The 23,504-nt window shown below is 40.0% G+C and overlaps 2 protein-coding genes across 2 annotated transcripts in view; one reads left to right on the plus strand and one right to left on the minus strand.

Moving 5' to 3' along the window:
* Positions 1 to 16,762, plus strand: part of LOC124766608 — a 76,926-nt gene extending 60,164 nt beyond the window's left edge. Inside the window, exon 5 of the mRNA XM_047249145.1 lies at positions 16,369 to 16,762. Within this exon, the coding sequence (XP_047105101.1) occupies positions 16,369 to 16,762 (394 nt within the window). The remainder of the gene's footprint in view (positions 1 to 16,368) is intronic.
* A 1,284-nt stretch (positions 16,763 to 18,046) lies between these two features.
* LOC124766774 (piggyBac transposable element-derived protein 2-like) lies at positions 18,047 to 20,594 on the minus strand. Its single transcript, XM_047249146.1, has 2 exons — positions 18,852 to 20,594; positions 18,047 to 18,136 (listed from the first exon to the last, which is right to left on the minus strand). The coding sequence occupies exons 1-2, from the start codon at positions 20,592 to 20,594 to the stop codon at positions 18,047 to 18,049; spliced, it is 1,833 nt and encodes a 610-aa protein (XP_047105102.1).
* Positions 20,595 to 23,504: the final 2,910 nt, after the last annotated feature.

Below are 23,504 nucleotides of genomic sequence, written 5' to 3' on the forward strand. Positions count from 1 at the left end.
ACACTAATTAATATAACTATTCTGTGTGACAATAGTTGCTTCGTATTAACCTCGCAGCAATGGTCCAGAATTAAAAAACAAATTATACTGGTACATGATACATAACTGCTTTTAAAAACAATTGGCAAATGTGGTGCAATGGAAACAAATAACACGCTATAAATTTTTTGTCATTTACTTACCCTTGAATGATGCGTGGACACAAATTCCTGTCTGGGAATAGCTGCAATCCAGCGATTTCTCAACTTCACACATTTGGGAAATCGAAACATGTGCACTGTCATGCCTTTTTGGGATTTATAATTTCCCTGGCAAAAGGGAACGCAACACTTGTATCCCATACTTCGAAGAACTGTAGGCGAATACTTTATGAAATATATATCACTTTCCGTGGCACACACTTTCAACACAACATACACGCCAACTGAACTGCCGACTACAGATAAGATGGCCAACAGTTTGTGACGTCACGTGCCAATATGGCCGCTGTGCGTAGGCCTTGTATCTAGAAGGCTTTGGCTCAAGTCGCACTGATCCATTACCTTTCGGTGTATAGTGACAACGAGAGCCGCAGCACATTTTACGTGTTGGTGGTGTTGCACCGCGAATCGGTGTTGACCTTGAACCCGCAGGCCGACATGGTTCAAATGCTAATCATTTCTGCAGAACATACTAATGCACATGTCTTGTGAACATGAACATCCTATCTCTATTCGTTCAAGGTGTTCTGTTTTTTTTCTGAAGATGAGTGTATAAAAGGGGAAGCGGCAGGAGCGAGCAGTACGTACGCATTATGTTATTAAAAAAGTAGCTATTTAATCAAGACAAATGTGTTTGCACTTATGCCGAACTGTCTACTCGGTACCCTGTAGAGTGTAGACAATTCAACCTGAATGTAAACGCAGTAACTGACCGTTGCCAATCCGACCGCTGGAACTCGCAGCGTTCGAGTACAGTTAACGTGCGAACTTGACCGATCGTCGCACGTCGGTCCGACGCGGAACACTACCTGCCAGCTGTCTCCTGTGTAAGATTTCTCACAGCTTCAACTATATAGTAATTGTTGCCAGTAGTGGCTTTGTTTCTAAGCAGCGTTGGCGCTCTAGTCTTAGTTGGACTGAGTTGTTCAGTCAGTATTTATCAAACAAGCAGTTTAATCGTGTGTAGTTATGATGTGAAATTTTTTTCTTTACTTCGCCATGAGTTTGTCGAAGAAACGCAAATACAGCGATGATTACATTAAATACAGTCTGCACGATGCAATGAGTTATTTATTATGAAGTATTGAGAATGGTGCCATGAGACTTTATTGTCTCGAACGGCATTTGTGGACTGAACACAGCGCTTTAAAAGGTAAGCTGATGGAATTTTTTGCTGCAAAATGTCTGAGTTTGAAATGTGTGAAGCTGGATGGTACTTGATCCATTGCTCAGTCTTCTGAAAAAGTGATCCTAGCTTCCTATGAGTTATCGCTACTCATCGGAAAGACTAAGAAAAATCATATTGTCGGAGAAACACTTGTCAAACCCCATTTGTTGAAAGCAGTTGATATTAATCTTGACCGGAAAGTAAACAAAATTATTGCAAATACCGCTTTCTGACAACACTGTGAAACGTCGGATTCATGATATGGCCGAAGACATAACAAATCAGGTGGTGCAGGCCGTGAAAGGATCAGAATTTTTCGCAACACAGTTACACGAGAGTACACAGATATTGCAAATTGTTGTCAACTGTTAGTCTTCGTTCGATACATGCAAAACGAAAAGATTAAAAACGAGATACTATTTTCTACAGAGCTAACGATTACTTCAAAGGCAATTCATATAATGACAGCGATATCTGAATTCTTTTGCTGATCGGCGTATGCACAGACGGCGCTGTGTCAATGCTTCGATCTCGCTCAGGATTCGTGCAGATGCTCAGAGAAAAGCATCCCAAAGTTATTTCAATTCACTGTTTTAAGTCTTGGAAGCTGAGACACCTTCAGAAGAACTCAGCAACGTCTTAAAATTGTGCAGCAAAACGGAGAATCATGTTAAAAAGAGTGCGTTAAATACAAGCCTTTTTATTGTCCTTTGCGAAGATTTGGAAGGCGCGCTGACTCTCAAAACCAATTATATTAGCTGGATTATTTGAACTTGGAGATGAAGTGGTTCAATTTTTAGAAATTCAAAACCAAACTGAATTGTGCGTGGAACTCCGAAAGCCAAGTGTTGAAATTGTACTTGCTTATCTGTCAGATATTTTCGATACATTGAACTCCCTGAACGTGGAAATTGCAAGGTGGAGATTCGAACTAATTTATCATCGGGATGCCATCACAGCGCATACTGATAAGTTGCAACTTTGGAAACGTAAAATTGTAGCCTGCAGTTATTCCCGTTTTCCTAAATTATTTGGAATCCTGAAAGAAGCACTCTTTATGGAGGTCTTTAAGTAAACTGATACTACGAATAAAATATCAAATCACTTGGAGCAGCTAACTGATGAATTCAAACGCTACTACCCTAGCTCGTGTGGTAACAACATTTACAAACTGGCAACAGACCCTTTTCACGTTGACGTAGATGTGCTGTCGGGAACACTGCAAGAGAAAGCTTTGTAAATTAAAAACGATTCTACAGCCAAATATGAGTTTGAGAAGACTGATAAGTCATTACTTTGGGTAAAATATCTGTAAGTTTATCCGAGCATAGCAAAACAAGCACTGCAACTGTACTTAACCGTTTTCAAGCAATTATTTGTGTGAAAGGACGTTTTCAGCAGTTTTGCAAACTCAATGTTGCTAGTGATTTAAGTTGCCCACTATCTTCTACTCAACGAAGAATTGAAAATCTTTGCAAAAATATGCAAGCTCATCCATCACACTGATTTATTTATTTTTTATTACTAAATATGTGCACAATCGTATATGTCTGCGGAAAATATTTACATTATAAAGTTTATGAACTTTTTTTGCTCTTATTACCCTTAGCGGCGCGAATTGTTGCGACAGGCCGTCCAGTATCGCCCCATTCGAAGCACTTTGTGTGAGTTGTCTTTTCTTCCAGACTACTCGCAGCCTCATCAATGTATCAGCGATCGCCATTTTTCTTCCGTTCATTGATACGTGTTGCAGTAGACTTAATTATTTTTACAATATTTGCTACAAATAAGCGCCGCATTTGAAACTGGCCATCTCTGTAATGAGTAGTGTACGAATTTCCACGCAAATACATGTACAGACCACTTTAAGGAATAAATGCATATTTAACATCTTGTATTTAGAAATTTATAAGGTATACAAATAATTTTCCTGAATCAATGGAGATATTGCAATAACTTGCATAACCACAACAGGTACCCTCTTTTCTCATGTGAATTATGACAAAGTTGAAGATTATGTGAAATTTATGGCAATTTGATTGAAGTAATTATTATTTCAGAACTGAAAAACTTTGGCAGTTTTCGGAGGGCTTTGTTACATAGAGTTCTGTGTAAAATAGAACACAGTTGGCCCAAACTCTAGTCTTCCCATGTTTTTGTCCAGATGTCAGTCGACAAAGCCAAAGTATTTCCATGTCACCCACAAGGGAAAGTGGCTGAGGGAAGCACAGTACGCACATTTTTAGTTGTTCTTCTCGTGGCTTGATTTCGTATAGATAAACTTCTTTTTCCCATAGGCGCCATCGTCAAAATCTTACTGTTGTAGCACTGAAGATGCTGTGTCGTGGTGTATTGTCTGGCGTTGGCGATTTAAATAATAACGAAATGAGCGATTAATTATTTAGTAGTAATTGGCTGGCTCTGAGCACTATGGGACTCAACATCTTAGGTCATAAGTCCCCTAGAACTTAGAACTACTTAAACCTAACTAACCTAAGGACATCACACACACCCATGCCCGAGGCAGGATTCGAACCTGCGACCGTAGCAGTCCCGCGGTTCTGGACTGCAGCGCAAGAACCGCTAGACCACCGCGGCCGGCTTAGTAGTAATTGTATTTACATAAAATTATCTGACACGACCTGAAATGCTCAATACTTTTTGAAATGTTTTTCTCTACTAACTGCTTAGTGCTACAACACCTATAAAACAGTTTTATTTTCCTTTATACATGTGAGTAACTCATTTGAAGAGAGGAACTGTATAATGCCTAATCTCGAATCTATGTTTCTTCCGTGTCAAATTTATACCACTGCAGCTTTTTGGTAGGACGCACGAACCTGTCGGTTGGCAAGCTCCGAACCGGAGACAGACAAAACATTCTCTCTACCACGTCACCCATCACGGCAGCGACAGTGGTACTCTACGCTCTCCAACTGCGCACCCTTGAGATAAAACACTAACTTCAGATGTTCGGACTGCAACAAATACTCTACCGCTCATACTCCAGTGAACACGTCACCGTCAGTACAAATTAGTGTAGAACTGTGTGTAGCGAACGAAACAAGTTAAGTTTCATTTGAGATATACAGAGGCGAACGAGTGTGCCGGGACTTGCCCCATATTTTAAGAATGGAATTAAAAGTTAAAGTTGCTTTTCCAAAATTTGTCAGCATATGCTTTAGTATATTAATGTCAAATCTCAGATTCATCAGATGAATATTTTCCCCTAAATACATCGTTTTAAGAAAAAGTAAGTGACGCAAAATAATAAAGCTAGGAACCCAAAAATTGGTCATTATGTACAGATGTATGACAAAATTAACTGGTACAAATCTCAACGTGATCAAAGCAATATTTTGGCCAGAGTCCATGTTTTTAAGAAAAATTGGAGGTGCTAAGTATTAGAAATATGAAAACTTTTATGAAGCTCCAGTTTAGATAAAAACATTAATTATGTAACCCCATTGAGCTACCCCTAATAGTTTTCGAGTAATTTACTGGAAACTACATTCGGAACAAAAGTGTCCTTATTTGTAGTAGATTAAGTATCTGTTACATTGATGCTAGAAAGTTTTGGTTACAGCACGTGACCCCTGAAACCTATTAAATAATAGAGCTATAACAAGTTTTAAGACCTGGATGTAAACAATAACAAATACAAGGACTCTTAAAGTTGTAATTCACAGGTCATGTTCTACTGTCAGTTCCGTTCTAAAAATTCTTGGCGGCAAAGTTTAAATGCAGGGGAGCTAAAACGTTTTCTGTGATTTTAACCAACTTAACTACGTTCATACAAAAATTACGAAAATTCAAAACTGATACACAACATTGTTATAAAATATTATGTGCCCGAAAAAGCGACCGTTTAGAAGCTGCTACCGTGGGCATGGAGCGGATAACGGCAGATGTTCCCCTAGCGGTCCGCTGTGCCCGTTTATAAATGCAGCCTGGGAAGCAAGACTAGTCCTCACTTCGCACGCAACACCGTATGATCCGCGTCAGTCAAAACGCCGGAGTACGTGACGCCTCGGATGACGTCACAGCCAGACCGCAACTAAACTCGTTTTCGGTACAAATAGGAAGTGAAGTCTAGAGGCCTGTACACCGTCCTGGATCGCTTAGATTTCGCAGAAGTAACTGTTAGTGTGCCGCCCATAATGTTAACACATCCGCATTGCAAGTGGTGACAATTATTTTCCACTTTTATGGCGAGCAATTGTTTTGATTTTCAGAAGTCAGGGCGAAAGACAATTTAATAGGAACTTACTGTAGATGTCGCCTCTGAACTGCTCATAGTGCTGTTTAGGATAGAGAGAGTTATGATTAATATTAACATAATTAATATTACAGTGTTGTGCATGTGAAACTTTACCAAATATATCTGTCAATTACAACTCAGAATCTTCATTTATAATATAGTTCTCATCCCGCTGAGCAAGCAGGGAACAGAAACATTTCTTTCAGTGGGCTGGACAAGAGTGTGGACTTCTGAGAACTATGGTCAGTATGTTCTCCATCGCTTGCTGGCTGACCACAGAAATAGTTTCCAGGTTCTCGAAAAGACGGAGAACAATTTTTACAATATTCTAATATTTTCCTATGACTGCTGATTATTAATTCTCATTATTAACCCGCCGACCCATATGTTAAGTGCACTCATCGCACTTACCAGTATTGCTAGATGAGACCTTGTCCCAAAGTGAACTGAGGAAACAGTTTTTAAGAACGGACATTTTTCTTGTGGTTGTTATACGCCGAATTTTAGTTAGCAGCTTACCTCCTGGGCATGCGTGATGCACAGAGAGTGTTGTTTAGCAGCCGCCATGTTCATGAGATGGGGAATCACTACGTTTACATGCGATACATTTTCCGAAAGATGAAAACCGAAATCTGAAAACCATTGTTGCGTGTCATGTTTACATGTTAAGGTCTGAAGCGCATTTGCTGCCCCAGTTAAATATGGGGGCTCAGAAAACAGCTGCTACAATTTCCGGTTTAGTCAGCACAATCGCTATTCTCGTTAATAAGACGAGGTGTAAACAGCTTCAGTCTAATATTTCTGCGTATCCTTCACTGTACGAAGAGCCACTCCGTCCATACTAGCTGAAAGTCGTTGAAAATAGACGAAACCTGACAGCCCAAGCGCGTTTTAAAACCGGTTGCGTTAACATGGGAGCGAAAATCGATTGCGGAATTGGAAACACGACAACCAGGAGCGGATTTCTAGAATCGATTCTGAAGTGTTTAAGTGACCACCCAGAAGAGATATTGGGAAATCGGCTTACGAAATCCGGTTTTGGGAGCCTCATGTAGACGGGGTGAATGTTGACTTGGCTATACATAGGTACTGCCAACCCCCAGGTGCGTGCTCTTTCAATGGAACGGATCTGTTGCTCGTTGGCCAATGTTTTGGATAAAAGCATGTGCCAAAGTGAAGTAAATATAAATATAAAACTGAAACTGAATTTTGATACTGCATATTTTTATTTATTTTTTTGCTTCTTTGTGCAATTTTGGGCTTTTGGCAGTTCACGAATCCTCGCACGTTTAAGACATAATAGTGCATGGAAATTGGGGTTCTAATAATGAGTCTTGACGAATACATTCCGTGCAGTATTTAGACATAGTGGCTGATCGGTACAAGGTGCACGCACGTGTTGACAGTGCCGAGAGACAAATTAATACATACGCATCAAAAAATAAACAACTGCAAACAACTCATGCATTTGGCCAAAAGAATATCAGCATTTCGTTTGCTGTTGTTATTTGGCGAATCCCGCACCGTCTTTGGTTTCTTGTTGTGACTCTATGTCAGAGCGTACAGATTTTGGGACACGCTAAATTGTCGGAAGCTTTTAATGTTTTTGGTAATTGCCGTACTGAGTGTTTAAGAAAGTTGTTATTGTTTCATGTCCCATCGACTAGTTGCATTCTGTGTCTTGCCTGTCGGATCCGTGTGGTCTGCGAAAATTTGTGAAACTGCTTTGTGTGTTGCAGTGAAACAAAAGCGCGAAAAACTGTTAGAGAGTGGCGAGAAATCGAGTTATTTAGTTAGTTACATGTTCCATGGATAGCTTGAACGATTCTTTTGTTGAAATGAAGTGGAAGTGAGTTTTAATGTTTTCAACAAATTCGGGAAAAAATCCATCGCTATTTCAGAAATAACATTTGAGTTTTCGAATTTATTGAAATTCCTGCGCTAAGTGTACTAGATTTGCGGAAGCAGAGACATAATACGAAGAAGCAGTCCACTGGTATCAGGACGAGAGAACAACAATCTTTTGGTTTGGGATGACGTGACGATTTTCCAAAGTATTGCGCGCGAAGGTGCATGCGCCGTCCTGAGCCTACTATAATAAGGGTTTAAATGGTAAATGTGAGTGTTGTATAGAGTTTCTGGCTGGGAAATATTGCGGAATGGGTTCGGCCGCCTGAAGTGTCAATCGACGGTGAATACTTGAGTTCTAAAAGAAATAGTTTCTACTGATCAATGAAAGACATTGATTGCTGTTATGAGGTATGAAACGAAGTAATTGAACGACAAAGACCGTTTCTTTGCAGAAAATGTGTAATCTGTGTAAAATTCAGGAATTAAGATACGAGAGAAATAAAAATTATTTCTTTTATGAGTCTTGATAACGCAGGTTGTGTCACAAAAAAAGTGGACTGACTAAACAGTTACTCACGTAACTAACTTTTCTTGAAGATCTGTCATAGACGACGGGAAAAAGTAGATTATTTATCATAGCCTATATACCTCCTGAAAAATTTTAAAGTAACAATTCTGGCTGAAATCGCACTGTTTGTTTAAAATCTGTTCTGGATACGATTTCTTGATGTTAAAGCTTTTCATTCTTTTGCTGAAGATCGTACATCCATGATTTCCGGCTTACACTAGCACTCCGAGTAGTCTTCCCTTGATAACTGCACGTAACACTTACACGCTCTGTCTTGCGTTTGTTGTGGAGTGTTTATTTTCAGTCATGTGTAGGGTTGCCATTCGATATATCGAGACCGTCAACGTTATGAGCCACCTTGTACCGACATCTTGACAAGATCCAGTTTTGTCCCGATTTTGCAAAATACTGTTACGAACTTGGCTCAAGTACTGAAGTAACGCCATCTGTCAGCGCAGCATTTAAATGCCGCCTCAGTTAGATCTATTTATGACAACAAGTCAATGTTGACAAGGTCGTCTCACAGATGGTGTTTCAGGGAGTTTTATAAATACGTAAAAGGGGGAAAAACTTGTTGTAGAAGGTAAAATCTTCCAAAGAATATGGAGTACCGACTACTTCTGCCGCACAAGTTCCATGAATTTTTATACTGTGTGTTAAATAAAAACCAGTTATATTAACTACATTTTTTACTTCATTTCTACACCCCCATCTCATTAGAGTGTTCCGATGAGGTTCCATCTAGTTATCGCAACCCTAGTAACGAATCTACCGAAGGCCGTTATATTTTCGAGAATACATACTCTCTTTGAAACTAGTTTTAAATGAGCGTCCTATCTGACCTTTGTAATACTGATCACAATCATTGCAGTTAATTTTATATACACCTGAAAGCAGAACTAGTCACATTTCGGCACATTTTTCATGTTGTTGTTGTTGTGGTCTTCAGTCCTGAGACTGGTTTGATGCAGCTCTCCATGCTACTCTATCCTGTGCACTATGCTGTTTGTAGTAGCTTACCCGCATTCCTATTTTCCTATTCATCATTAAACCTACTCCTGCATTACCCCTATTTGATTTTGTGTTTATAACCCTGTAGTCACCTGACCAGAAGTCTTGTTCCTCCTGCCACCGAACTTCACTAATTCCCACTATATCTAACTTCAACCTATCCATTTCCCTTTTTAAATTTTCTAACCTACCTGCCCGATTAAGGGATCTGACATTCCACGCTCCGATCCGTAGAACGCGTTTTCTTTCTCCTGGTAACGACATCCTCTTGAGTAGTCCCCGCCCGGAGATCCGAATGGGGGACTATTTTACCTCCGGAATATTTTACCCAAGAGGACGCCATCATCATGTAATCATACAGTAAAGCTGCATGCCCTCGGGAAAAATTACGGCTGTAGTTTCCCCTTGCTTTCAGCCGTTCGCAGTACCAGCACAGCAAGGCCGTTTTGGTTATTGTTACAAGGCCAGATCAGTCAATCATCCAGACTGTTGCCCTTGCAACTACTGAAAAGGCTGGTGCCCCTCTTCAGGAACCACACGTTTGTCTGGCCTCTCAACAGATACCCCTCCGTTGTGGTTGCACTTACGGTACGGCTATCTGTATCGCTGAGGCACGCAAGCCTCCCCACTAACGGCAAGGTCCATGGTTCATGGGGGAAGGGAGGGGGGGACATTTTTCATATTGAAGACAAAATATTAAGGTATTGTTGTTTGAAAAACTATTCTAACGTTTAATTTTTCGAAACACTGCAAAATTTTTGTGATATGTTGCCGTTATATGTTGTAGCAACATATTTAGTTTTTGTTTTTCGATACCATGCGTGAAAAGTTTTTTTACCTCCGTTTTTCGTTGTGATTCAATTCGTTTTTTAATGTTGCTCTAAATGTTAGCGACATCTAAGTTTTTATAATCGTTCATTATAGTGATTTGTTTCAGTATGTCAAGGTCTTATATATTTCATTTTATTTTTATCATAGGCGCACTTAACACTAAGTCATGGAGTCGCAAAGTGTTCTCTTTTGCCTCTCGCATCTTTTATTTTTCAAGGTTATTTGCAGCGTTAGTGCTGTATGCCTTTAATATTACTTCCATTATCAAATGGTCATTAAGAATATGTTATCCATATTCTCCAACACCCTTCCCATATTAATGACCATTCAGCTGTTGATACTTTTCTCATCCTCAAACTGGTTTTAACATATCTTTTTTACATATCATGTTTAATCCTGTTTCATAGAGTAAAATTAGTTTTGTAACTGTGCACCTCTTTTCGCTCTCTAGCATTGTGTTTCGCGAAACAGTGGTGTTCCGCGGGAAGTGAATAAGTGCTCCGCCAACAACTATTAATAACATAACGTTCCCTTCGATATTTTGGGGATATTAATTTAACGGATGTACACTTCATCACCTACTGCTGTTGGCGCCACACAACGAGATGTGCGCGTGATTGGCGCTATCAATAACATTACGCATTTCTTCCAATTTATATTCTTTATGAAAATAGGCTATACTGTGCTGCCCCCATTAACTTCGTCCCTTCCTCTTATTAATAATGGTAGGTAGAAGTTGGAAGTCATCATTCTTGGAATAACTGCCAACCTATGCGATCTAACAGTTTGGTTACGCGTTGTACATCTGCCTGCGTGTTAAATAAATATTCAAGATGCCGTCCCATTTCTACTCATTGATTAATTGTGTTACAACAGCTTCCATATAACTCGCTCCGTAATCATTACTACAAATAAACACCACGTCTGAACAAGAGCGGCTCTAGAACCCACTTGCACGAAACCTAGCTGATATGTATGGAGCGACTATATAGTCGATTCAGAATGAAGATGGCAGAAAGTTGTTTCACCATACCTCCAACCCATTCAATAACTGCGATTTCTTTGTATCTCTTTCGTCTGTTGCCAGCATTCTGCACAGAAAAGGGCTAGTTATAGTGGCAGCACAACACCGTTGACAGTTTTGCTGATACATTCTTCACAAATCTGATTAAAATACACCAGTAAAATACCTGCGAAGTGTTCAGCGTACGGATGTCTAAATTCTGGAGAAAATTAATCTGCGGAAATAATACGTAATTCACAAGCATGTATGTGTCCATTTATTGATCAAAATTAATCAAATATTTGTATTCGCATTGCCAAGATGAGCTTCGATGCTCTGCTTTTGATCGGTACTTGTGAAAGGAGTGGGCTGATAAACTCATGCGAACTGAAATAAATTAACGTTGGGATGGTAGTAATAATTTTTCTTTAAATTTTGTTTCTCTTTTATACGTAGAGTAGGACGGGCAGCACACGTATGTTTGCTACATACTTTTTTCTGCGATTCATGTGTGACATTAGGAGACACCACCTATTTTTTGATCGTATCTGTTACAATTATGACACGAGATGGCGGCTGGGTACGGGAGACTTTGCTAGGTATGGCTAACAATTTAATACAATTAAAATATGACACTCAACGACCATATCACCGTGAATAAATGCTATGAAATAATGAAAATTATCTGTTGGTAGGTCCGCCAATGCAAAGAAACAAAGCGGAACATATTCCATTCCGTAGTATTAATTAATCTCCGTTTGCTTGTAATTGTATTGTAGAATTTGGCGGAATATGTGCCTATATTTTAGAACCAGACTTGGTAACTTGAATTATACCAACCTACACTCGGACGCGGTTCAATATACAGTGCTTTAAAATGGCTTTCTGAGGTTGACAGCGGTTTTTAAAATAAGGTAGTTGGTACTAAAATTTACACTCGTAGGCATAATCTCATGAGTTTTGGAAACGAATGTGGATTATGGTTTGCCATCAGAAGCCCGGCAATGGACAACGATCAAATATTATGAATGAATGTGTTTTTTTGTTAACAATAGGTCATACTTCAAAAGACAAACAGTTCAGCAGGTTGCACATGGAATTTCGGTAAAATTTTTGGTATTTTATTTCTTCTGGATTTCAATTAACCATAATTACCTAATAATACTATTTCAAGACGATCAAAGATCTTTCTGCTGCCGTAGAGAGGGAGTTAATTTACCGACTAAGGCTCTACAGTGAGTGTGCACTGCAAATGGATAAATCCACAGATGTCGCAGGACTACTAGTATCTGTTCGTTATACGTTTGATAAAAGAACAAGAAGATTTACTCATGAGAAAAAAAAACAGGAGAAGATATATTCAGTTGTATTAACAATTTTATTATAAAACATGACATCGGTTGGGAGAAGTCTGTTGATATTTGCAGAGATGATGCTACAATCATCGTAGGAAAAACGATTGGAGCTGTGTCATGTATACTGCAGGTAGCTACAAGAGCCACCAGCACTCACCGTATTTTGCACAGGCAAGCTCTGGTAGTAAATAAGTCTGCTGATTTAAAATATGGCATGGAAGAAGCGGTCTAAATGATAAACTATGTAAAACCTCGACCACTGTAGTCTACATTGTTTAAAATTTTGTACGGCGAAATGGATAGTGTTCTGTGTTTATAAATGGTTCAAATGGCTCTGAGCACTATGGGACTTAACAGCTGAGGTCATCAGTCCCCTAGAACTTAGAACTACTTAAACCTAACTAACTTAAGGACATCACACACATCCATGCCCGAGGCAGGATTCGAACCTGCGACCGTAGCGGTCGCGTGGTTCCAGACTGAAGCGCCTAGAACCGCTCGGTCACACTGGCCGGCTGTGTTTATAAAACTTGAGTTTGAATACTTATTTCTCTTATTCCTCTGTCCAATACCTTAATTAACCTTTTTATTCTAAGTGTGCATTTTCTGTAAATATGAATACAAAAGATGGCTGAATAATCAAACGACCGAATATCAATAAAGAACCAATAAAATTATAAATCAAAAGAAGGTTGATTTGCTCTCACGATCTGACTGAACAAACGCTGCACTTCTTCTCAGGTACCATCACATGGCGATACCCCAGGGGAGTGTGATAAGACCGCTCTTGTCCTCTGTATACAAAAAAGATCTGACGGATAGGGTGAGCAGCAGTCTGCGACTGTGCCGATGACGCTGTAGCGTATAGGACTGTGTCATCTTTGAGTGATTGTAAGAGGATACAGGATGACTGGGATGTAAGCTGGTGTCATGAGTGGCATCTTGCTCTTAATGTAGAAAAATGAAGGAAAAAAACAATCATGTAATGTTCGAACACAGTATTAGTGGTGTACGGCTTGACACAGTCACGATGGTAAAAAATCTAGGCACAATGCTGCAAAGCGATATGAAATGGAGCGCGCACGTAATGTCAGTTGTAGGGAAAGCTAATGCTCGTCGTCAGTTTATTTAGGAGAATTCTAAGAAAGTGTAGCTCTCATCGATAAAGGAGAGAGCGAATAGGCCACCATTGCGACCCATTCTTCAGGATGGCCAGCGTGTGCTGCTAGAGTGTTGGGATCCCTACTAGATCATTTTAAAGGAAGACATCTAAAGAGTTCAGAGTCATGCTACTAGATTTGTTACCATTAGGTTCAATCAACATGCGACAATTACGAAGATGATTCGTGAACTCAAATGGGAATCCTTGGGGGGAAGACGACGTTCTTTTTGAAAAACAATACTGGGAAAATTTAGATAAGCGGCATTTGTAACTGACTGCGCAATGATTCCACTGCCACCACTGTATATCTCGCGTGTGGACCGCGGAGGCAACGTAAGAGAAAATAGAGGCATAAAGACCGTCCTTTTTCCCCACTCCATTTGCACATGGAACAGGAAAAGAATGGTACAATGCACCCTCCGCCATACGTCGTACTGTGGCTTTGGGATTATGTATGTAGACGTAAAAGAATATGAATACAGCTAATATTATTCGGCAAGTAATTGATCCAGTATTTAAAGTGAAGAGTATCGGTTTATAAAACTTCCATGTAGCTCATCCGAAGTTATACTTTTTTGGATGATTATACTTCCAGGATAATATGCTGCAATTTGTCCGTCAATTAATTCTCTAAAGTTAATTTTCCGCTCCGCAGCGACATGTGTTTCAAAGCTATGTGGCAAATGAAAACTGTGTGCCGCGTCGGCACTCGAACCCGGAGCCTTGTCGGAGCGCGCCTAGAGGGCTCAGTCAGTAAAAGCATAGACGAGGTTCTATGGTTCGAGTTCCGGTGGAGCGCACATATTTAATCTACCAAGAAGTTTCAATGAAATTCTGAGTTCGGCAAATCTGCCTGGTTATTTCCTTGTCAGAAACGGCCTGAGGTGAATTATTGCTATACACTAAATGTGAGTTAATGACGAAAACCTGGACTCAAACTTCTTATCTTACGCTACATTATCACCAGATGAACGTTTACGTTTAACCCATGGCCGTGAAATGAGGTTGGATGAGAGTTTTCAGTCAGGTGGAAAATTACGTGATATGTGTGATTATTGTTGTTGTTGTGGTCTTCAGTCCAGAGACTGATTTGATGCAGCTCTCCATGCTACTCTATCCTGTGCAAACTTCTTCATCACTGAGTAACTAATGCAACCTACATCTGTCTGAATCTGCTTAGTGTATTCATCTCTTGGTCTGCCTCTACGATTTTTATCCTCCACGCTTCCCTCCAATTCTAAATTGGTGATGCCTTGATGCCTCAGAATGTGTCCTTCCAACCGATCCCTTCTTTTAGTCAGGTTGCGCCACAAATTCCTCTTCTCCCCAATTCTCTTCAGTACATCCTCATTAGTTACGTGATCTGCCCATCTAATCTTCAGCATTCTTCTGTAGCGACACATTTCAAAAGTTTCTACTCTCTTCTTGTCCAACTATTTATCGTCCATGTTTCACTTCCATACATGGCTACACTCCATACAAATACTTTCAGAAACGACTTTCTGACACTTAAATCTATGCTCGATGTTAACAGATTTCCCTTCTTCAGAAACGCTTTCCTTGCCATAGCCAGTCTACATTTTATATTCTCCCTACAACAACCATCATCAGTTATTTTGCTCCCCAAATAGTAAAATTCATCTACTACTTTAAGTGTCTCATTTCATAATCTAATTCCCTCAGCATCACCTGATTTAATTCGACTACATTCCATTATCCTCGTTTTGCTTTTGTTGATGTTCATCTTATATCCTCCTTTCAAGACACTGTCCATTCCAGGTCCTATGCTGTCTCTGACAAAATTACAATATCTTCGGAAAACCTCAAAGTTCTTATTTCTTCTCCATGGATTTTAACTCCTACTCCAAATGTTTCTTTTGTTTCCCTTACCGCTTGCTCAATATACAGATGGATAACATCGGGGAGAGGCTACAATCCTGTCTCACTCCCTTTTCAACCACTACTTCCATTTGATGCCTCTCGACTCTTATAACTGCAATCTGGTTTCTGTAAAAATTGTAATTAGCTTTTCACTCCCTGTATTTTACCCTGCCATCTTCAGAATTTGAAAGAGAATATTCCAGTCAACATTCTTCTTGAAGTCTGAGGGCATTTGGCCTGCCTCATACATCTTGATCACCAGATGGTAGAGTTTTTTCAGGGCTGGCTCTTCGAAGGCTATCGGCAGTTCTAATGAAATACTGTCTACTCCCGGGGTGTTTTTTGACTTAGGTCTTTTGTCAAGTTCTTCACGCAGTATCATATCTCCTATTTCATATTCATCTACGTCTTCTTCCATTTCCATAATATTGCCCTCGAGTACATCGCCCTTGTATAGACCCTCTATATATTCCTTCCAACTTTCTGCTTTCCCTTATTTGCTTAGGACTGGTTTTCCATTGGAGCTCTTGATATTCTTACAGGCGGGGTCTCTTCTCTCCAAAGGTCTCTTTAATTTTTCTGTAGGCAGTATCTATCTTACCCTAGTGATGTATGCCTCTACATTCTTACATTTGTCCTCAAGCCATCCTTGCTTAGCCATTTTGCACTTCCTGTCGATCTAATTTTTAAGACGTCTGTATTCCTTTTCGCTTGCTTCATTTACTACATTTTTATATCTGCTCCTTTCATCAATTAAATTCAGTATCTCTTCTGTTACCCAAGGATTTCTACTGTCCCTCGTCTTTTTACCTACTTGATCCCCTACTGCCTTCACTGTTTCTCTCAAAGCTATCCATTCTTCTTCTACTGCATTTTTCTCCCCTGTATTTGTCAACCATTCCATAATTTGTTCTCTGAAACTACCTGTTTGCAGTTTCGTCAGTTTTAATCTACATATGTATGATACAACTAATAAAGATTTCGTATTGAGGAGCTGTAATTAGAAGAACATGTAAGAAATATTATTTTACTGGTGCCACTGTTATAATTATCAAAATGTATTGTTTGTTTTCGCAGAGAAAAAGATTCTGGAGATATGGATTTGGAAACAGAGGATATTCAGCCAGAAACGAGTGAAAAGAAAGCTGACATTTTAGCTCCCAGTGACAGAGAAGATATTTGCACTTGCATCGCGACAAAAGAGATGGCTGGCGAAGGTGTTAGCGCAGATGTTGTAAAAGAGGACGTTAATATTCCGTCCGAAACTGAACAGGATCGTATCACTGAGAAACAGCCTTGCACGTGTGAAAAAAAGGAGGAACATATTGAAGAGGAAGTTGAACCACCGTGTCCTGAGCCACTAGAAGAGACAAGTCTTGAGTACAGGAAGATGCTTCGCCGAGAGGAAATGTTTAGGTACTGGTATTTGCGTGCCTTCTTGCGAATTTCTCATTTTACCTTAAACGGCTGATCTGCATGAAATTTAAATTGCTTAGACTTTACTACGTTAAAATGGTGCTATAGCAATGAATAGGCTTATAGACAAAAAAGAGAAAATAGTATTTTGCACACTTGTGGAGACTCCTCATTTCACGGTATTGTTCCATGAAGCCTGAAGTACGCATTAACAGCAGCCCAGTTTTCCGTAGCGCATGTCGCACATTGAGGCTGCGTCCCCTCGCTTGGTTACTTCCCATCACAATTGTCTGTCGAGCGCATTCCGATTCAAGGCCTGTCACTTGTATGTCTACTAGAGCTTTTCTAACTATAGCTTCTTTGGACCACCACGGGGTCGACTTCCTCGTAGGTCCCAATGGAAGGCAGTTTTGGACATACAGTTATCGTCGCTTCTGGTGATGTTCCTATAATACATAAAATGTGTTCTTCTTAGTCTTTTGGTCACTCCCACTCGTTCCCTTACACACGTGTATCATAATTAATAGAGAAAACAGTATTGGTGAAAATATGCTATCACAGAAACACTGCAACAAATGTGATTCCGTAACCGCGCCGTTCACAAGATGACTGTCAGGCTGTTGTTACTAGCTGCCACTGAATTGTGTGTGAAATACTGGCCTCGTTAGGAAAAATGTATTTGAAAAATGTTCCATCAAGTTCCATCGATTATGGGCTCATATTTCACCTATTGACTATCTTAACAAGAAATACAGTACTATTTCAGCGTGCTACAATTAACAATTTAATGAACACTCCAACATGTTCAAGATGGTGTTCCACGTACCGTTTCTCCATTTGGAAGCAGTACTGCACTCGTATCTGCGCTACGTCATCTAAGCAAGACGATACAATTCTCTGCTCAAGTATTTCAACCGTGTCGACAGGAGTGCTATTCACTTCACTTTTAAGATCACTCCAGACAGAAAAGTTCAGACCATTGAGGTCATGTAATCTTGGAGGCCGGTGGCACATTATGCATCTACCACAGTTCCCAACAATCGGTCATAGGTGAAAGTTTGGCCTGAAATAAATGCGGATTTAAAAGAAAAGTTTACATTTCCGATACGTTCGTAGTAACTAGGGTAATATTCATAACGAAGCAAGTCGCGGCTGGTAACCACAAATTCCCATTTATCTCGCAAACTGCTTGTTTGCGGACTCAAGTTCATTGGGACGTTTTCGCTTCTATTATAGTACGTGAACCCGCCCTTAAAACAGTCCTGCGCTTCATTACTCGCACGGCACATCCGAAACGTGCCCCAGTGGTCTTTCCGACTCCTGGAGCGACTGACCGATTTCAGCTGAAAGTGAACAACCTTCCAACGAACATATGAGAACTCTGAACTTTCTGAGGCAAGTTTTCACCAGGAAACAAGAGGTTCTTGACCTGAAACAAACTGACAAAGACTTTGTCAAAGCTCACGTCTCGATCTACTTGAACTTCTCCCATCTTTCGCGCCAAAGTTTTGTCTTTACTAGACTCAAGCGGATATTACAAATAAATGCGAGAGTAATGACTGAAACACGTGAACCAATAGCAGACTGGGAGACGGTGACACACGCCCTGCGTCAGTAAATCTTAACCCTTAAATGCATGATTTTTTATTTCAAGCTGTAAAAATTACCATGTTTAGTTTATAGTGCCTACATTTCGAAAAAAATATTGAAAAATTTTTTAAATTAAATTAACAAAGCACTATTGTTGAAAATCGCTTTGTAGCTGATCAGCTACATTTTGAGTTAACACCTTACGAGCCACAATAAATGTGCTTATTTTGCTCCCTCAATTTTGACCAAATCTCTCGTAATTTAATTGTTGATTATGATTAAATACTTTGTATAGGAAGGGAAAAATCCTAAAATAATAAATAGGACATTAATGTTGTAAATATTGAGCATTTATTGTATATTTTATACACTTTTATATATGAACAATAAGGTATCTAGTTCCAACAGGTTTGTACTCAAGCATGTGATAATCACTTTACATGAAAAGTTTGAAAACAGTTCTTTTGTTTGTGCAAACACAATGCAACTGCACATTTATTACACTGAACCCAGGAAAATCCCTTGCATCCTGGCATTTTGCACCTCTGACTCACTTGCAAGTACGAAGGCAGGTGACCTACTTGATCCAGCCTTACATCTTGTGGAGGTACATGTGCTGTGGGCCCCTTTGTCTTCTTAGCTTGTATTTGGTTTTCGAGTTCATTACTTGGCCTTCCACGTTTTGCTGAAGTTTGACCTGAGCGACACAAACAGTGAGCAATTTCCATTCGAAATTCGGAGAGTTTCATAGTTCTCCTAATCCCTTTGGTTTCTGCTACTCTCCTATACAACAGCCAGGAATTGACTACTCCCATGTCCAGGAGATGGTAAAACAATCTTATATACCATTTTCGACTTTTCACAAGAATTTTATGTCGACCCATTATGCTGTCAAGAAGGTCAACACCTCCCATATGTTTATTGTAGAGCTTAATTATTTGTGGACAAGGTATTGTTATTCTTGACTTTGTTTTTTTGTCATACCTCCCTGCTTCATGAATAGGCTGCTGTCCAGCAAGTGTAGAAAGCAACATCACACTCTTGTTATCTTTCCACACTACATTTGATATGTCGACACCATCCACTGTTGCGACGCGCTCTACTGATGCACCTCGTGCCATTTTCTTCAGCTCAGCTTCTGAAGGGAGCTTGCAGTCTGGCACTCTGTTTCTTCTGACTGTCCCAAGTGAGTAAATTCCTTGTTTATGTAACCATACAAGCAGTGGCAGACTTGTGTAATAATTGTCACAGTACAGTTTGTGGTTCATATTTCTTGGTAGTATCCTACTGAGTCGAACTACAACATTTGCACTTGCTCCCAAGTCTTCCTCCCCAGTCACTCTTTTTTCTGGTTCATTTTCATCTCCAGTGAAAATCTCAAAATCGTGGGCATAACCAGATATGCCACTAATAACAAATAATTTGTATCCATATTTATGAGGCTTGTTTGGCATGTATTGTTTCAAATAACTTCTAGCCTTTGTTGAACATATCTGTTCATCAACAGAAACACACTCCTCAACAGGTATTGTTTGAAACCGAGATCTCATCAATTCTATTATGGGTCTTATCTTGAAGAGCCTATCATGACCTTTTTCACCCCTGGGTATCATTGCACTGTTGTCATTGAAGTGAAGAAACTTACGTATTTGCTCATACTGATTCACTGTCATTGTTGTCTTGATCAGATGAGTACCAGTAACTTCTCCCCAGTAATCCCTCGTATTAGGTACATGAACTATTGACATTACGAGACAGATGCCTATAAATTTTTTTATGTCATCACAGGATAAATCTATTGGTCTATCAGGATTACACTGCACACTGTATCTATGAGACTCTTCGACAATTAGATCAAACAATTTACATGGAAATATATGTTTGAAGAATTGGTATGGAGTATTTAAGTTTATTACTTCTTCTGGTAACGAAGTATTGCCATGAAATTTTGACTGCAGTTCGGGAATAATCAACTGTTTATCTTTCCAAACCACACTCCTGCTGTTTTTGGTAACATTTTTGCTGCTGCATGGCAGTTTCAGAGCATTATCAGACAACTGTGACGTCGATTCCTTCATTATAACATCAGATTGTCTTGTTCCAGAAACATCTTCAGTCCTAATTACTGGTACTTGACTTTCTTCGTCACTACTGTCACTATCACAATCAACAGATTCTGGAGCAACATATGCCTCATCTTGAATGGAATCGTCAGAGAAACACTCAAGATCGTCATCACTGCTTAGTGGAATCTCTAACAATTCCATAAGCATTTCTTCTTGACTCTTTCGAGACATTTTTACGTCAGCGCCTGAAATGCAGTAAATGAAAAATGTAGCTGATAAGCTACATACACAAAAACAGGCCTCATTTCAAATCTATCGCAAAGACACTCGAATTAACTGTTTACACCATATCTACTTACGTTTTCAAAATGAAAAAGTAATTTTCAAACCCAGAAATCAGTGCACAAACACCAAAAACACACCTCAACTTTCCGCCAAAACACACACTTGGCAGTATGTCCACACAGCTCACTGTCGAACTGCTTCAGCTCGTCCTGCCATCTATGATCGCTATGAAGAACTACTAGAAACTGCAGCGGAGTGTATACACTTAGCTACATAACGAATTTGATCGAAAATGTTTCTCCATATGGAATAAATCGAAGAAATGAGGTCTGTAGCTTATCAGCTACAGTATGCATTAAAGGGTTAAGTCCTCGCATGGCAAACAAAAGCTAACGAGCATTTACGCGCAGTATTCGGACAGCATTTAACCATACATCGATAATTTCTTGATGCAATAATTTACCAACAGGCGTATGTATTGTAGAAATTTATTTTATGAACCTCTTATGTGCTACCAGTTTCGGCATTACATTGATGCCATTTTCAGGCCCCACGCGTCATAGTCTGTGTCGCCTGGCCACAAAGAGCTGTTGCATAAAGATTTGATTCACGGATCCAGTTATATGGCTCCTTCCGTGTATAGCGATTTTACGGCTATGACGTGTGGGGCCTGAAGATGGCATCAATGTAATGCCGAAACTGGTAGCACATAAGAAGTTCATAAAATAAATTTCTACAATACATACAGCTGTTGGTAAATTATTGCATCAAGAAATAAATGCCAGCCGTTGTCCCATGGTCCATAATGGATCAACGAAGATACATCGATAAGGTGAGAGATGCGACTCACTACACTTAGGGCTCGCTACATATAACAGCAATTAACGCTAATGCAAAATCCGTATTGCGACACAGTCGTGTGATAAATGAACAGGAAGTAATTCGCGAATTAAATCTCCACGTGCTGAGGTCGGGCTGCCCAGCCATGTATTAAAACACCGCTGATGTTACACCTTGCCGTAGTAGTCTACAGCTACAAAGTCAACTCTTGGGAGAGTCTTTCAGCATGCCACTGGTAGCAATCACAACGCGATTACGATAGATCTGTTGAATCCTGGTTTATAAAAAAAAGGATATGACGCAGGAACACAATTAACGTCGCTATAATTTTAGAAAGGCTAACTGAAGAAAACTAAATGCAAAAATTGACTTTCAAATAGCATAAAATGCTGAGTACTGCGTTGACAGCACGGCACAATCATTTACAGCTGTCTGACAAAAGCGTACGAAATGTGGCCATTCCAGTACAGAAAACTGCTAGACATTGTGGTACACCATGGATTTTTCAAATAAAAAAGTGCATGTACAACAACTGCGCAAATTTCATCAGCGAGATTTAAGCCACGAGGAGAAAGAGTTTAGACTATTGTAGTGTAGATCAGGGGACACCTAATGACAAGTTCTCATAGATACCATGAAGAAAAGCCACTGGGTCCAATATGTTCAAATTCAACTACTGACTGACACATAGGAAACTCCCTATGGTAACAGAAAAAGCAAACATACCACTTGTGCTATCTGTTTCGGGAACAGGACGGCTCTAATTAGTGAGGTTCCTCTAATAACGTGATGAAGTCACCTTTTCCAGGAGATAATAGCGGAAACGATAACAAGAAATTATGAATAGCCCGTGTGCCTCATTTGAAAGCCCAAGTGTCGTTCTACCATTTGCACAAGAAGAGGCTGCAATTTCTATCATTCAATTAAGTAATGGAATATTCTCGGTCCATATTACACAATAATGAAACGCTAAAAGACTAAAATTACACCTCCTGAATGAATCACTAAGACAAGAAAGAAGTCCTATAGTCTGGAAGTCTGCCCAGGCTGTGAGAATTCAGAAGAGCATGGAGAGAGAGCCAGTCGTTCCAAGACGTACAGACCAATCTGTCTTCTTAGCACCTAGGGTACAGTACAGGAGTGCTTGCCCGCGCAGCAGACTATGGTCCTACAGGGAATATAGTCAGCTCCAGAAAGGGCGGAGCTAATTAACTATGCTCTCCGCACTGTGGACAACTGCAGCAGCAAATACGTCGTACGTATCATGGTTGACTTTGCGGGCGCATTTGACAGTCTGTGCTGGCTCGCAATGTTTGTTTGCGTGAGAGAAATACGGGTCCCAAAGTGTATGTAACAGAGCTTCCTCGTCTTGTGAAGCGTTACACTGTGGTATGTGGCAGAACATCCAGTAAAACAATGAGGCTAATCAGAAAGGATTATCCACAGGGATCTAAACGTGAACCAATTTTTTGGGACCTTAGCCCTGAGCCACTGAAAACGTTTAATGTCAGGGGCCATAGGCTATGCCGATGACATACTACTTGCGGTAGCAAAAGTCTCAAGAGCCAGGCTAGACAGAAAAGCATGTGATGGACTTGCTCAAATGCAAAACTAGTGCTCAGATGATGATGTAGAAATCGAAGCAAATAAGACTATTTACATTCTGCTCAAAGGCAGCCTCTCCCACTCGCGGAATCCTACTGTGAGAATTGGGTGCGCTCCACTGTGCCGCAGTGAGGTGTGTAAGTACACTGCTGGAAAAAAATTAATACAATTGGAAAGACATCGTCGATTTTGGTCAGATGATGGTATATGCAACCTGGGGGACAGCAATTACTAATAACTGTTTCAACGTCGTCTGTCAACAGATAGTGTAGTTGCATAGCTACCAGAGCGCCATCTGTGTCTATCCTTTAATAGGGAATCGTCACAGCAAGAAGGTTCAGTATGGTGCCATCGTGTGAATCAAGCAGGCCAGAGAGATACACACGTGCTTCTACAAACAACTGAGTAATT

This window comes from Schistocerca piceifrons, chromosome 1 (genome assembly GCF_021461385.2).
Source record: "Schistocerca piceifrons isolate TAMUIC-IGC-003096 chromosome 1, iqSchPice1.1, whole genome shotgun sequence".
NCBI classification, from domain to species: domain Eukaryota; kingdom Metazoa; phylum Arthropoda; class Insecta; order Orthoptera; family Acrididae; genus Schistocerca; species Schistocerca piceifrons.

Coding starts and splice junctions, on each gene's coding strand:
- LOC124766774 (XM_047249146.1), bottom strand. CDS start 20,594: ATGTCTCGAAAGAGTCAAGAAGAAATGCTTATGGAATTGTTAGAGATT. Junction 18,137..18,851: donor ACCTGCCTTCGTACTTGCAA/GTGAGTCAGAGG, acceptor AGTTTGTTTCAG/GTCAAGAACCTCTTGTTTCC.